This window comes from Hirundo rustica, chromosome 8 (genome assembly GCF_015227805.2).
Source record: "Hirundo rustica isolate bHirRus1 chromosome 8, bHirRus1.pri.v3, whole genome shotgun sequence".
Lineage (NCBI taxonomy): Eukaryota > Metazoa > Chordata > Aves > Passeriformes > Hirundinidae > Hirundo > Hirundo rustica.
Window position 1 is genome coordinate 16,385,931 of NC_053457.1, and position 16,796 is coordinate 16,402,726.

At 42.4% G+C, this 16,796-nt stretch overlaps 2 protein-coding genes across 2 annotated transcripts in view; both read right to left on the reverse strand.

Annotated features, from left to right (window-relative positions):
- Positions 1–1,681, reverse strand: part of TLL2 (tolloid like 2) — a 75,964-nt gene extending 74,283 nt beyond the window's left edge. The window contains exon 1 of the mRNA XM_058421554.1: positions 1,531–1,681. Within this exon, the coding sequence (XP_058277537.1) occupies positions 1,531–1,681 (151 nt within the window). The remainder of the gene's footprint in view (positions 1–1,530) is intronic.
- Positions 1,682–10,631: 8,950 nt separating this feature from the next.
- The window catches only part of TM9SF3 (transmembrane 9 superfamily member 3), a 45,345-nt gene continuing 39,180 nt past the window's right edge, over positions 10,632–16,796 (reverse strand). Inside the window, exon 15 of the mRNA XM_040072208.1 lies at positions 10,632–12,280. Within this exon, the coding sequence (XP_039928142.1) occupies positions 12,213–12,280 (68 nt within the window). The 3' untranslated portion in view covers positions 10,632–12,212. The remainder of the gene's footprint in view (positions 12,281–16,796) is intronic.

A 16,796-nucleotide genomic window follows, 5' to 3' on the forward strand; every position in this document is an offset into this window, starting at 1 on the left:
GGAGAAAGCAAGGATAATACATTTTCAGATGGGAAGGCTGAAGCACTGTACCTGTAGCTCTCCAAGTCTAAACCATGTCCGTGCCACTAAGAGTTAGTTTCACTAGAAAGAGAGATCAATTCATTACCATTTAGAAGCAGACGCAAATACCGTGAAGCATGTTTGGGCTGGATCCCATATTCATTACAAAGAATTAACCTCCACACACACCAAACTATATATCAAATGACAGATGACTTGCTGATCAAGGACATGTTTTGTGCAAAAAATACTCTCTGGAGAGGACTGAGCAGAATTTTGGAAGGAAACCCACCACACTCAGCCTACATACAAAGCCAGCTAAACTTGCTGTACCAGGCAGAGAGGCTCTGAAAGGCATTACATTGATAGAGCTCGTCTCTGTGAGCAGGCACGGCTGCAAGCACCGAAAAAGCAGGCGGGAGAGAGCAGATAACAAGAGAAGCTATCACCAAGGGACACTGAGTAACAGCGAGGAGCACATTCAGGGGGAAAAGCCGCAACTCAAGAGGCCAAGAACACCACACACAAAGAAACACCTTTCTTTTTTTAACTCCTACAGTATTAAGAAGACAAGACTTCCCACAAAATTATCTGTAAATCCAACACAACTTACAAAGTATCAGTCGCCAATTTCTCAGCAGAGTAGCAATTCACAAGGCTACAACATTCTCCAATAGCTGGAACCAAAACGAGTTACACTCACATCAAGAGTACCTCCGAGTTTTCCAAAGAGAAAATTTGGGTCCACATTCTCTTTAAATTAAGAGAATGCAACATTAGGGATGACAGCATCTCTTTTCGAACTCACATAGATTAAAAAGCAACGAGCTCAGAACCAGCAGAGCGCAGTCTGACAAGGGAAAGAAAAACTCCCAGAAAGGGACGGAGGGAGCAGCTGGAGGCTTCCTGGCGAGGATGCGGTAACTTGCACACAGGCAGGCACGGAGCGAGTACCGGGATGCCGGGCTGTGTGCGAGGCTCCCGCCGGGGAACCCCGCCAAGCGTCCCGCAACTTCGGGCCGGACAGAGCTCGGGGCGAGTTCGAACAGCTGCCAAAAGGCGACGAAAATGCACAGAAAACGCTTGGGGCCGGCGGGGGAGAACCCCCATCCCCAAAACGCAAAGCACGGCCGGGCATTTCCCTGGCTTCGCGGCGGGGAATCTCGCGCGGGAGGGAAGCGGCACAGGTGGGGAGCGGTGCGGGAGCGTGGGGCGATTTACAGGAAAAAGCCAGGCGGGGCTACAGCCCCCGGGCAACGCGGGCAGCGGGGCGCAGGCTGGAGGCAGCCGGAACCCTTCGCCCGGCGCCCGCTGCGGTCGGGAAGGCAGCGGGATGCCGGGGACGCTCCCGGCCGGGCCGGGCAGCTCCCGCCGCCGCCGCCAGGTGAACCCGGGCACGGTCCGGCCGGGCGGACCCGGGCTACGGAGGAGCGCCTCGCGGGGACACCTGTCCGCGGCCGCCGCGCTTCCAAACTTCTCCCGGAGTTGCCAGCCAGCCCGCTTCCCTACCGGCTTTGCAAGGGTCGCGATACTCCATCGGCTCCTCCGCCGTCTCCGGTTCCCCCAGCGCTCCGGAGGCTCCGGGCGCGCCCGTCCCCGCGGCAGGCAGCAGCAGCAGGGAGAGCAGCAGGCGGCGGAGCGGGGCGGCCCCGCGGCCCATGGCGGCGGCGCGGGCGGAGCGGGCGGCGCGGCTGCCCGGGGTGCGGGCACTGCGCGGCGGCGGCGGCCCGGGGCCGCGGGGGGCGCCGCCGCTGCCAATCACGGCCGCGCCAGCCAATCACGGCCGCGCGCGCGCCTCGGCCCCGCCCCGCCCCGCCCGCCCTCAGCCGCTGCCTCCCGCCGCGCTCGGGAGCAAGAGCCCCGACAGCGATAATAAAATACATCAAACGGTAGAAATCGTCAGTATCACGATTAGTTACCCCTGCCGTAATTTAGTATTGTTGTTTAGTATTGTTTCCCGTCAGTCGGTGCTTCAGGGGCAGCCAAAGAGAATTAGCTGATCCGCCGCCGGGAGAACCAAGGTTAAAAACCCGTGTGGAAGTGGAGTTGTTAGACCGTGGATGGAGAACGATGGGCGGGAAAAAAATCACTCCAAATGGGACAAATTAAGAAACATGGGACATCAGGATGTGCGTTTATCCCTCTCACCTGCTTTTCACACTAGTTTTCAGGGGCAACTAGGCTGTTTTACTGGAAATTTAGGTTTTCGGTCCATACACAGCAAAGCCCGGGAAATCAGGAATATGGATCACATGCAGGAAGCTCAATTGCATCAAAATGTACACCTTGGTATCTGATCTAGTGGCTGTCTGAGCCTGTACAATATCTTGGACTTCTCTAAGAGCAGAGCATGGGGTAACACACTGGAAAGCATCATACTTTTGGGGCTGCTGGCTTGTGACGGAGGTAGCTCACACAGGCACCATGACTCTGCTCTTTGCATAGTGACAGGGAAAGGGCAGATGCCCAAAGCCCAGCCACCTCACTGGGCACTGAATCGTCTCTTCAAATAATCTCACAAAGGCCAGCCAGGTGCTTCCATACAAACTCAACACTGCCTAACACAGCCCCTGCTCTGACAGGATGCTAGACTGAGCCTGGAGCAGTATCTCCAGGTTGGTCATCTGTGCTCAGGCTGCTCAGCAGGCACAGCATTAGGCAGAGAGGGTACAGCTGCCATCCCCATGAGCAAAGGAGAGCTGACAAGGGTACAAGCTCAGTGGGGTGCTCTTGGGGTGAACACCACCTCCCTGTGCCAAAACTGCTCCTTCAGCTGTGTCCTTCCAACCTCCCACAGTCAAGCAGCATTTCCCAATACAGCACGGGCTCCAAGCCCTCCCTTCACTCAGACAGATAATCATTTGCCATCCATAAATTTGTCCCTTCTCTTGCAGCCTCCAGCCATGAATAACTCAGCACAAAAAGGCACAATATGATTCAGGCATCTCCTCAGCAGCAACTCGGTCTACTGTAAACTGTTCCTGATTGTTGCCCCTGCCTCTCATTTAATATTTAAAATTGTTTTCAAACCCTCACAGAAGCCAAAAAGGCTGCATTAAACTCTGACATGAGAACAACAGTGAACGGCTCTGCTAATTAAACACATTGGAGTTTCTTACAGCTGGTGTTCAATGAACTGAGGAAGATCTAGGTTTCAGGGAAGGTTTCTAGCAGTAAAACAGGGAAGTCCTAGAGGAGATTGCCATGAAGAACCAGGGAGTTTCCATCACTGTATGTTTTTGAAGAGGAGTGTAGACAAACAGCCATCAAAACTAAACTTAGTAAGGAAACTTTATCCATTTCCTGAGTTTTGTTCTGCCCATTTACATACTAACTACTTTTACTTTTTCTGTATTAGGTTGCTACTTGCTTTGATTTTGTCAGATGGAAGAGCAGTCTAATGGTTATGTTAAAATGAAAATGCGATCACCTCTCTGTGTTTCAGAACTCCCAGCTTTTACTGGATGAGCACTAGCTGCTCTTTTCTCTCCGCAAAAAAAGGTCCTGGCAATGTAACTTTCTGAGAGTACGGGAAGCTGGAAAACAAAAGCTTGAACCTTTGTAAGGGTGGTCAATGGCTACCCTGATCAGCACCATGAATCCTTGTCATCTCTGTAGAAAGCTGGGCTGTCACCCACTAAGAACAGTCTTGACCGCATGGAAGCTGCTTGTTAACCTCTTCCAGCATGACAGTTTACACTGGGGAGCCTGGCCTCTTCTGCACACAGAACCTCTATTATAGACATGGATGGATGTAGAAGAGGACATCCTACAGCTTTGAAGGAGGAAGAGAGCAAATTAAAATATGGATCTTTAATTGTGCAATTAGAGAGTCTGTGAGAGAGTTCAGAGTCTATCACTATTATCCACAAACACAAAATAATGTCACCCTACTATGGGGAATTCTGGAAGTTTCTAACATGAGAATTGCTCAAACCTTACGGAAATAGTTCTCAGTAACAATCATGGCACCTTGCAACTGGCAGCCAAAGCAGTGTACCCAGAGCAATGACTGCTACCTGGAGTTCAGGAGATAAGCTCATGTCATTTCGATTGGCAGGGCCACACCAGAGCAACTAGGGAACACACAAAGCCCTGTGAAAGGATCTTTTTCATCTGAGCTGTTAAAAAGGCAGTGAAGTCTCACATTAGCAGAGCAGCTCATGACACCAATAGTTAATTATCTGGAAAGAAAACAATCCATATCCACTGCTGTCAAAGGCAGTCTTCCTTTGCAGAACCCTCTCCTGCCCAACACATGCAGACAAAATCCACTGTCCTTTCAAGTCTCACTGAGCAAGAATGCACACACAGCTCTTTCTGAAGAGCATCCATGAGCAAAGCTGTGTGAGCTACCCAGTGATAATGGAATATCTCTGCACACAATATGTCCTGAGGCCAAAACACACACAGAGTTTGTTAGATCTTCCACAAGACCTGCTTCTCCCCTCTTGCCAGCACCTGGGGTCCACCAATTCTTCTAACAAAGTGACTGAGGCACCACTCCTTTGGAGCCTGTTCCACTGCTGATTCAACAGCTGCCACCAAGTTCACAAAAAAAACCCAAACCAAACCAAAAACAAAACAAAAAAACCCCCCACAAAAACAAAAAACAAACAAACAAACAAAAACCCCACAACAAACAAACAAACACACCAAGGTATTTGCATCACCAATACAAGGGCAGATAGAGTCCTGGAGAGATGGAGCATAACTCTCTGAATTCAGAGCTTTTTCTTTCTTCTTCCCTCTGGATTTCTAGTGCCCCTCACTACTCATTAAACTTCTTTCATTGCTTCTTTTTATGGTAGGAAAGAACTCCTGTTGTAGGTGTAGCCCAATGAGCTGCATCCCTCCCTACAGGCACCCTGGGGCCCTCTGCAGAACCATCACTCTCCCTTTGCTTCACCCCTCTCTAGCCAAGGCCCATTTACTCTTAGTACTATTACAGGCTTCCTACCCTGACAGAACCTCTTCACTTCTCCATCTTTCTTTTTCTCTGACTGCTTTGTATCTAGCAGTCCATTGCTCTCAACTTCCTTATCACTCACAGAGCTGACCACTCTTGGGATGTCCCTTCTTCCCTGAGCAGTCACAGACAAATCCAGGTGATAAGTATTAACCCCTGGCCTCTCTTCCATCACCCATTTTAGTTTCTTGCGCAGTAAATTGGGAGAAGGTCATTTTTTATCAAGTTCATTGCATTACCATCCCAGGAAGTACCTCCTAAAAGGTTAAATGATTTGTTATCTAAAAGGAATCTTTTAAGGGGCTGACACATACATGCTTAAATGAGTTCCAGGGGTTCTGAAATCCACTGTACAGAGCTCACTGCAGTCACAGGCACATTCACCTGTGCATTAACAACTCAGTGTATAATTAACAACAGGCATAACAGGCAGTGACACTTAGAGAAACTAGAAGTAAGCCATGGTTGGAAAATTCCTTTTTGTTCAACAAAGTAGCAGCAGGAAGGATTTGAAGTCCCCCCACATAAAAAAAACCACAATTTCCCCCATCATTAATGCAGTCCTTGAACTATGTGAGAAAAACCAAGATACTTTTGGGGTAATTTTGAGTCGTAGAGGGACAAGATGTGGGAGGCAGGGAGAGACATATGTCTTAACTGGAAGCATGAATTTTGGCTTGACTACTGTTTCCCAAACTGAGGCATGTCAAACTGATGTTTCATTACTTCACTTAAATTCCATTTTCAGGGTTCACACAGGAGTCAGTTATGCTTGGAAAGCATTGAGCAAAGCTGGTGGTTTTGGTGATCTCTGCTGCAAGGTTAAGAAGAAGGGCATGGGAACATCTTTGGAAAAGCATCTGCTGTTCAAAATTTGAAGAGCTGAATCCATTGGTTTTTCCAAAGTACTTTTTGCCATACAAAAATTCTGTGGGGTTTTTTTTTTGGTGGTGGTGGTTTTTTTGGTTGTTTTTTTTGTTTTGTTTTTTGTTGTTGTTGTTGTTGTTGTTGTTGTTTGTTTGTTTTTTTCCTCCTCTTCTTTTCCTTCTCTTTATGCAGAGGAATAAATCTGGGAAAATATAAACCTATCTCCAATCTTCTGTTGTAAGATGAAGATGAGATAGTTGCATTCCATGTTCACAGGCAGGCATCCTTTACAAAGGCTGGGACACGTGCTACCTGAGTTAAGGCTGTTTGACAAGCGGGTAGAATTTTATGACTCTCTCAGAAAAGATGTTGCTCCAACAAAATTTGCCTTAAAGAATTTTCCCAGTTACAGCTTCTGCACAGGATTTCTGTACAGAGATTTAACTATAGTAACATCTTCATCCAAATCACAGAGAACACGCAGGTATTTCTTCTTAGGTAAGCAACACCTAAAAATAGGTTCATCTTAGAAGTTACTCTTTAGATCACTAAACCCAGGAAGTGATTTCCCTTTTCATTATTTAGCTACACACGTAATTAAAAATTATGGTAATTTTAGCTTCAGACAAAGGTGTTTGATCACTTTCTGGTAGTGAGATAAATGGAAAAAAATTGTCAGCAAAACCAACTTTTTATCTTGCCAATTAAAATCACTAAAAACCATTCTGCAGAATCCAAATGCAGAAGTTAGGTAATCAATGGTATTTCTTCATAATTTTATTAAACAGGTCTCCAATTCTTGCAGGTAGATGGGTGCCTGACTCTGTAAAACCGTCACATCTTTTTAAAGCAAACAGTAGGTAATGTTCACTATTCACCTGCAGATGACTGGTCAGACATTAAGAAAAAAAGGAGAATATTTCCACCCCATTTTCTCGTACTTACTCCTGTGTAGCAGAGCAAGAGAACCCTCACACGAAGTTAATTACATAACTCACTTTTCTCAGCCCAATAAAGTGATGACAAGTGATTCGGAATGAAAAAAAACAGCATTAAATGAAATCTAAAGGCAAAGTACATGCCTAGTAGACAGAAAACCACTGTGCCTTGCTTAAAGTCTGAAATTCCTGACAGAAACCTTTGGAAAATGAGAACAAGCAGCAACAAAAGGCTCCTTGAATTCGGTCACCCATTATGTTCTCAGTCTTGTTTGGAAGCTTCTCAGGAAAAGTTGCTATAGCTCTCAAAACATTTCAGAAACCAAATAAATGTTTGTGACACACAGGGTTCAGAAAAAAATATATTCACTCTGTAGTGTCTAACTGTAGCATGTTTTTCTAGGTCGGGCAGCTTGTTACACTGAACTGCTGGAGACTGGCCTTTCTCACCCAGATCCAGCATTTCCAGTTTATAGGACTTAGGTCTAGGCTTTGGTGAACTGGAATCTATCAAGGTAACGACTGCATCATGTGAGTAAGCATGCCTCACAGTATTGGGAGAACCTGAAAATAACAGTCCTGTAAAATTAGGTGTTTTGTTAATTGTACATACACTCCCAATTCTACAAATGCATGTGTTTTCTGGAATGCTGTAGTCACCCAAGGGCCAGCTGAAGCACAAGCACGAACTTGGGAAGGTGTTTTGGAATGTTCCAAGCCCATGGTCCTGAAGGAGATGTACCTAGAACGTAAGGAAAGTTCAAATGGGTTTGGTTTTCGTAACAAAACAAGCCTCAACATGGTAGAACCTCCAGAGATACTTGACAAATTGTTCTGTATTGTATGAGCAAGAGCTGGTGAGAAAATCCATACATCGATAAGCCAAAAATGCTGGTACCAGGCAATATAACCCCCTTGTTCACGGCAGATGAGTCCTTGGTTCTCTGCAAAAGCCTTGCACTGCGCAAATACACCGATGAAAATAAAAACATGTAACTGCTACAGGGCTGGGCGCAATGACATTGTTAACAGCGTATCTGTTTCAAGGTCTGCCTTTCAAATAGGTTAGTCCACCAGATAAAAAAGCCATTTTCTTATACTTTTTCTAAATGAATTTCTGCCCCTTAAAGTGATTGTCTCCAAGAATTACACAAAGTCTTCCAGATTCGTGGGTCCTCCTATCATCTGAACAGTTTCCCTGGACATGCTAAACACCCAAAATTGGAAAAAAAAATTCAGAACCACAGAATGAAAGTAAATATTGAAAGTAAGGAAGAAGCCCTTTCATGAACTGAATACACACTCCTGGATAAAAGCACACTACTTGCAGAAAGCACATGCAGATTATCTCCCTTGCAAGTTTTGAGAATTTTCTCACTGAAGCCATTTAGCAGAATGAGAATGTTCCCTTGAAAGGCTTTGGAAAACAAATGGCACCAAAACTTTTTTTTTTTTTTAAATGAGATGTGAGGCTCCTGAAGAATGCAAGCTATAAACACACTGCTCCAACACTTTGAAGTGTGGCTTTATTCCAATAGAAATCCAACAACAGCAGGGGCTTTCATGCTTTCAGGTCTAACCCTGGTATGAGACACTGATTTTTGATGGCAGCAGGGCTAACAGCTATTGCAGGGCCACCCTGCCACAATGCACTAACCTGGAAAAGATCCAAGGGATCCAAAACTGGAATACTTCGTCAGTCTACAGTCCCAACAGACTTGAAATGAACTATAAGCTGCAGAGTCAAGAATTCATTCAAGATAACAGGAGCCCTAAACTCCAGCTCCAACTATTCAGTTTACTTGTCCACAGACTGGAGAGGGTATTTGTCTTTTCCTGAGCTGATGCTTTCTGGACACATTCCGGTAGAGAAATTACTAAAGCACTCACAATTACAGAATGTTGCTGTCTTCAGTGAAGCTATATTTCACTGGACAAATTTGGCTAGATGCTGGTGATGTTGAAGTTAGAGCAAAATCTAACTTTTTCATTTGTGTTAGCTCTGCCAAAATGGTAGTGGTAAGAATGTGCTATCAATTTTACTGCCTTAGTACCAAAAGTGTAAAAAGTGTTAAAGGTAAAAAGGTTTGGTTTTTAAACTGAAAGTTGTTAAAGAAATACATTTAGGACTATCCTAGAAAAAAACAATTTGTGTTCCCTTTATACACTTTGAAGTGTAATTCTGAAGAGCAATTAACAGACATTGTGACTTCAAAACATTCAGACATCAAAAAGAGCATAATGTAATGATTATTTTCAGTCTCCATTCCCTCCAATCCAGCATTCACCACATATTTTCATATATTAATTACAAGAGGCACTTTCTATGTTGCACTCTGCCTCAACTGAACATATTTACTATTCTATTTACCTATAACATTTGGTGAAGACTGGCTATTGCTTATGCAACTATTTACCCAAATCCATGGCCTCTGTACCAAGAAGTGAGACGAAAAGCACTGAGCAGCCAACTGAAGAGTTACCAAAAAGCCTGAATTCAAGAACCAGAAACTCTTAAGAAACAACCATGGTAAGAGCAGTATTGTCTGTACGATCTTTATTTCTTCCATAAAAGAGGAAGGACTACATCATCTAAGCAGAGAGCTTCCAACTTCTATTAAGCAAGATGGTTCAAGCTATACCCACATTTTTGGGGAGGAGGGCAAGGAGGGGGAAGGGGAGAAAACAGCCTTGCCCCAAACAGCAACCATAGACAAGATGTTGAAAACTGGTTACATTTTGCACTCCTTCAGAAACCAAAAGGGGGAAAACAAAGCAAACTCCCAACTTACGTGCTAGGGTGGCTGTATAAAAATGTCAATTATTTAAACACAGTACTTCTCCAGAGGAACTTGCTTGCAGAAACAAAAGCAATGCCTGCGCAGTATCTCTCCAATGTCACTTTAGAAGATATACAATCCTGTCTGGATACGCAAAGGCCAGTAATGCCAGAGGATAGAAAAAGCAAGTAGGCAGCCCACCATCCTGTGGCATTTAAAAGCGATTAAATGAAATTCACAAATGGTTTAGTGAAGTTTCTGATAGACTAATCACATAGCAGTGCTCTAAACAGAGAAGCAGACCCATTATCAAAACATTCCCTTTAAAAAAACTTTTATCTTGGCAGAGTACTTAATGTATTTATTGTGTGGAGATAATGGCTTCTCACTTCAGATTTAGAAGAACATGGATGAAAAGAGGGCTTCCCACAGCTGTATGCACTAGCAAGTACTAGTACAAAATCCATTATTTGCTTTAAGTCTCCATGTTTTGAACAAAGACGAACTGTCGACCCAGTTTATAAGCTCATCTTAAAATTGGCCTGTACTTCAAAACTAAAAAAAAAAAAATAAAATTATTCTGTTTAGCAGTAGAGTGTTCATCTACAGACACCAATGATTCACTTGAAGCAAAACTTAATTATTTTCTGACATATTGGTTAAAATTGGCCAGGGAAATCAGAGCTGAAAGCTTTAATACTTTTCAGAAGCCATATGCAGCAGGATGCACGGCTTCCCACTATTAACCTACCCATACAGTTCACCCAAACTAAACATGGATGTTTCTCATCGTGGCTACTGCATTATCAGTACTTTTAATATAGAAACAGTACAGTGCTAATCAATAGAAATATTTGACTCATTTTTTAAATTCAGGAAGTTTCTTTCCCCATGGCAGGTGCTCTATTTCAGACAGCCACACCAATGAAAACATCCCTACAGGGCAGGTGTCAAAAAAAAACCACCCTGAAAAAAGCAAGCCCAGTCGCTCTCAAATCTGTCACAAACACATTCAGGATATTTCTAACTAAATACAGTGCATAATTAACAGCCATCTTAGAAAGACTTAACCTTTATTTGCCCATTTATTTCAGTCCACGCTTACCCCCACTTTTCCCAGTACACTGGCTGGATCATAAAACTTCTCCACAGCCAAGAAGAATCTTTTTGCTTTGGTCATTCACTTCAGGGTTGTATTGTACAATACAGTTGTAAGCAAATTCTGAATTCAAAGCAGGGGGGGTTGATATATGAAAACCACACTAATATTGTATACAGAAACTGGTGCTCAGCAGTATTGCCTTTTCAAGCATTCTCAACTGCAAACTCATCTATTTTCACAATCAAAACATTTTTGTCTGAAAAGTTTATTTTAGTTTTCTGAACACTCTAAAGCAACTGTGCTTTTGATGTTACACAAGTGTTCAGATAGGATTAACAAAAATTAAAATGTTCTAAATTACAAATTTAATTCCTGTAAGAGCTTGAGAAATAGAACAGAAAAGCATGACATACACACATTGTGAAGAAACCCCAACTTTTCATGCAATGGCAGGCAAGATGTAAAAAGCCACCCAAATTCACACATTTTTACACCGAATCATCAGAAAAAGGACTCTGTAGTAAATCTGTACATCCAAATACATTTGGGATCTACACCTAAGTTACATTATTTAATGTTATATACACATATTACCCCTTGTATGATGTCTAAAGGAAAATCTTCATTCAACCCAAACCCAAAAAAAAAAAAAAGCAAGACTAACTTGGAAAAAAAGGAGAATCACTTTAGACATTCAGTTAAAATGTTGGTTTTGTTTTAATCTAGACCTCAGAGTGTTTATTAAAAAACAAACAATCCTCTTCATTTAACATTTTGCTTTCTAACTGTACAGTAAATTGCATTGCAGAGAACACGTCCCGTCTTCAGACTGTATTTTCTTTGGATGGATTTAAGATGTAGCTGGATATTACTTTAAAGATAAATAAAGGGAAGTTGGTCCAACTAGAACAATAGCTGATATATTACATGCATATGGGAGTTTTATATATGTTTAAATTATTTTTTAAACAAATGAGTGTAGGGTAGTTGATATTGCAAATAAACCAAAAAGCACCTGGAGTTGAAAATAGAAAACATACCTCCTATCCTGGCAATGGCAGTAAAAATCAGAAGAGTAATCTTTCTGGAACAGCATTTTTACATAATTTAGAAATGTTGAGTACCAGAAAGACTACTAATCAAGTAGTTTTAGCAGCCAAGTTTCCCTCTTTTTATTGAATGGAACAAATGCTTTAAACAAACTGTTTGTCCTCTTCACTGAAGAGAGCTAGTCTATTCATCTTTAATGAGCTAGGTTTTTTGTTTTTTGATGTTGGTTTTTTTGGGGGGGAAAGATTAGCCACGTACTGTAGTAATGCCTACTGCATATAATCCAAGCATTTGCTGTGAACAGTTGGAGAAAGCAGTCAGTAAGAACCTAGGATCAATGAAATAGATGTTACTTTAAGCCATCCACAAAATGGAGACCCATATAGTGCCCAGTGTTAAAACCCAATCTCTTCTCGCGCTTTTTGCTGTGCAAGTTCATCCCCAGGAAAACAGGAGCTGATCCATAGTTCAATTTTCTTATTTCCTTAGTCAATTTTCACATTAGTGTAGATTTTACGAACAAAGGCACTTGTTCCCATGTAACCAATAGCTCCTGCAAAATAAACCAAAAACATTGAATATGTTAGAGCTGATCATCAAAACAAGCCAACGGTATAAACCACACACACTTGAACAGAGAAAGTCACATAAAGCACGTACTCTGCACACAGAAACTTCCCTACCTGCAATACTTGTTCTCAAATTCTAATTATCCGTGTTCCCCCTGAATGGCTGACAGAACTTCCCCGTCTAGAAATCCAAATCCATTAAGCCATCTTACCAAGAGGCCATGCTCACTTGGCCTCGATAAATATAGCAGCCCCCCTACTGCTGCCAATAACCAAGTCCATTTTTTCTGAGCAGAGGGTAAAAAACATACAATCACCCACTCTGCAGGGAAGGTGGATGGGAGGGCGGGTTTTTATTATAAGTTACATGCCTTCTGGATGAGTGTTTTATTGGCAGATGGCTTCTTCCCTCCCACAAAGCACAAATAATAATAGATCCCCATCCCACGAGTCTTACACTCCAAGGAGGTCTGTACAAAGACGTTAACAAGTAGCAGTTAGTAATTAAAGCAATTGCAACCTGTGGTTTTCAAATTAATAAGAGTCATGAGGAAAACATGCATTGTCACAGCAGTAATAAAGGAACAGGTCACTGAGTTTTTGATAGGGGCAACAGTTTATGCTAAACCCAAAATACTGCAGTATTAAGGACATCCAGAAAAATTTAAAAAACATACTGGAGTAAGGCCTCTTCTCGGAAAGATTCAGCAACCTACCTGGTCAAACCCAGAACCTCAGGTTTGCCAGGCTCAGTAAATATTGTGGTCTTACAACAGCAGCAGGGAATGTCTTCATTTCTTCCAAGCAAAATGAGAGCAAGTCAATTTGGCTAATCATCATGTTTGAAGTGAAGTTGAAAATCAGGCAAGAATTAAAGACAACTGCTGTCTGACTGCCAACACAGTCATTCAAAGTCAATATGGCATAGACAGAGAAGTCAGGGTCTGTAAATCACTACAGAGAATTCCTAACACTAAATGCTTGGATGCTTGGTAAAGAACATTCTTAAGAGAAAAGATATTTTTCCTTCCTTGAAGCAACGAAGAAAAGCCCAGAACAAAGCATTGCAGTGGACTAGGATGCACCAGAACTGCAGAAGACATGTTCAATATAGAAGTCAAAGCCATGCTAAAATTTTTAGGCCAAACTTTCCAGTAAAAATATAAAGTGGTTGTTTTGCCTTTACATATTTAAGGCTGTACAGACCTGCAGCTGGCATTGCTGACTACGGAATTATACAGATCCTGAAGGGTTCTTTAAATCCTGGAGACTGACTGGATAATTTATGAAGTCAGCATTAAGTTGTCACAAAGTTTTGATTTTTAGACCCTCAAAAGCCCAACATTCATACCCAATCAAGAAATCTCCACAAGGCAAACCTAAATAAATAATAAATCATTCCAATGTTTTTGGAACAGTGAAGAGCTTGTGGATTCAGCTTCTGTACAGCACAGCATTCCAAGTTGTATAAATATCATGGCAACCATTCCACTGGCCAGCAAACAAGGGATTTGCATTACTAACTTGGGCAAAGTAGAGCTCAATTAAAGTAAGTACAGCACACACAAGATCAGGCTGCTGCTTGCAAGCAAGCTGAGGATGCAGTAGACCGAAGGCCTGGCTGTTCAAGGAGACCAGTGCAGCACTGAGATATACCCAAGCATGGGCTGTGAAGAAGTGATGTGAGCTTGGAGTCATGCTTGGAGAAGCACATGCAGATTTTTCTGCAGCTTGTCAAGAAATTAATCTTCTGTCTTATGAAGTAAATGAACAAAATAATGCCACTGGACTCCTGCTTTAAGTCTCATCAAGCTTTTCCTGTTAAAGCAAACACTGCCAACTGATCCAATGCCCATTTCAGTTGCTAAACTGAGGTACATTCCAGAACTTGTTCTTTAAGAGTTCCTCTAGTGATGTGATGCCAGGTATCACAGAGATCTGAGAACACAAAGCATTAACCGTGTTTCGCTTGGGATCTAGAGAATGCATGAGGTGGAAGTGAGGGGGAGGAGCAGAGAGTAGCAGTCACATGAGACCACAAGCTCTCATCCCCATAGACAAATCATAACCTATTCTGAATCAGAGAGGTGCCTTATCCATGAAGACCACTAATGGCCAATACCCAAGGCAGGGGTGAAGTTTCAAGGCTACTTCACAGGCATTCAATAAAACATGGGGCAGGGAGGCAGAAACCCTGGGCAATGAGGACTAGAGAACGTTCTCCTGATTCAAATGCAGGGCAGCTGGCCTATTTGAATTAAAAAACAAACAAACAAAACAAACAAACAAAAAACCCACCTTGGTAAAGGGAAATATTTTATTTATTTATTAAACACCTTACCAGATGATATTTATAAGCCGGTTATGACCTATATAGGTTTAGCAGAAATAGATTGCAAGCATATTTCAGCAGAACAACAAGCTTTTAAATAAAGAGAAAAATCCAAATACTGAGGAAGAACCACCACAAAGCAAAAAGAGATTAATTCCCATCTATTACTTCAAACCAACTACCAATTACTTTAAGTTGTGACTTTGTAAGCACCAAACCTTTTTAAAAGCTCCTTAAGTATACTTACAGTACTTATCTGAATGCTGAAGCGTGGTATTCCAAGAGGCCTTTCTACATTATGTAGCTCCTAAGCCTTCCACTAAGTTGGGAAACGAGTCTTAACCTTTTCTGCCACTAAGTTGGGAAACAAATCTTAACCTTTTCTGCCACTAAGAGGGAAACATGAGGAGCTCAAAAGGTTTGGAAATTCTCATGGGCTCCCTACTGTCTGGTCCCAGAACCGAGATGCTCTGCAGACAGCAGCAACCTTGTGGATCAAAGCATCCCACTCCAAGGGGGATTGAGTTCACCAGGCATTGTCAAGGGCATTAAACCCAGTGCTGGATGACCCATGCCTACAGAGAGTTTCCCTGTGGCTGCTTTGGGCCCTAACTAGTTCATCTCACATCCAGCTGTGATACCCAACACACCCACCCGTGTGAGCCTCCAAAGAACAGCTCCACACACTTTTCACAGACCTACAGTCAGTAGCACACACACTGCACAATTCTTTAACACAAATGTCTTTGTTAGGCCTCAATGGCTGCAAGTTCCCTACACAAATGCTTTTTGACAGGGGATTTTTTTTCTCCACTCCACATGCTGAAAATGGCACTTCTCAGTAAAAAGGCATCTCACAGCTTCTCTTCCAACACATTTAAAAAGAAAAAAAGAAGTCTCAATAGAGCTGTGGAAATAAAGTCTAGCGTGCTGAAGTATTTTCTGGTTTTGAAAAATTTGGATTCTACTCTAATATTCCATCAAATAGTGTCCTACCATGAGAAGAAAGGATTTGACAATCTTCCTTTTTGTGTTTTAAAAAACACATTTTAATTATGGAAACTGGTGGACAAGCTTGGCTTCTGCATCACAGACATTTTAATCAATACTGGCCTGAGCACTTTAGAAAGAAAACATTAGAGCTGAAAAGTATAAGCCTATTAAAGAAAAAAAAAAAAAAAAAAATGGCTGCAAGACTACCAAAACAGCAGGGAAATCTTGTAATGTGCCAAGAACCTGATGAAGCAAAATTACATTGTATGAGAGAAAAGGGGAACAGGTACTCAGCTGTTAAGTGATGAATTCCCTCCCCTTTTTATCAAGCACTGTGATATTACCCACCCTCTTGAGATATCAAGAAATGGATACTTTATAGAAATAAGTTCCTGTAAGACATCTTGTTTCTCAAATATAACTCTAAGAAATCTTCCCACTAGCTATAAGACTATTCATTCACTGCTAAGAAGCATCAAATTAAGATCACTCACAGAAAAAGCATTATAGAAAAGTGCAAAAGAATCAAGAAGCACTTTCTGAAGGTCATACAGGAAATTATAAAAAATAAAAATGTGAACAAGTGTTTGGCTTTATTGGAAGACCTCCCTGTTATGAGCTATGTTTTTCTCTAAACATCTGTCAAAATACTATCGGAAAAAGCAATGAAATCCAGCTGCACACAGGAGCACTCTGCACTCTTCTCACCTGTGAATATCGCAATACTTATTTCTCAAATGTTATCCTCAAGCTCTCAGTCCTCTGTTCTGCTCTTCCTGATATACACATACCACAAGACACACACGGTACTGTCATCAGTATTGTGATGTCATTGATGCTTCAATGGGTGCACCTAGCTCCCTGTCTTGGGTGACAGGAAAAATCCAAAGCAAAATGCTAGCACGCTCTCAACTTTATTTGGATTTTATTCTGCAGGATTTCTTGCCAAATACTGAGTCTTTCAAGCTTGCACAGAGGGTGGAATTCCCAGCACAGTACATAAATTATCTTCCTATCAGAAGACACAATGCACAGGAATTTCCTATATAAGGTAGGAACCAACTGTAAGCAGAAAACTCCTTTGACTCTTCCTAAAGACATTTTGAGCAGATCTTGCAGGCATGCACATTCCACCACCAAAACCAAGAAGTCAAGTCAGAAATACAAGTCTGAAA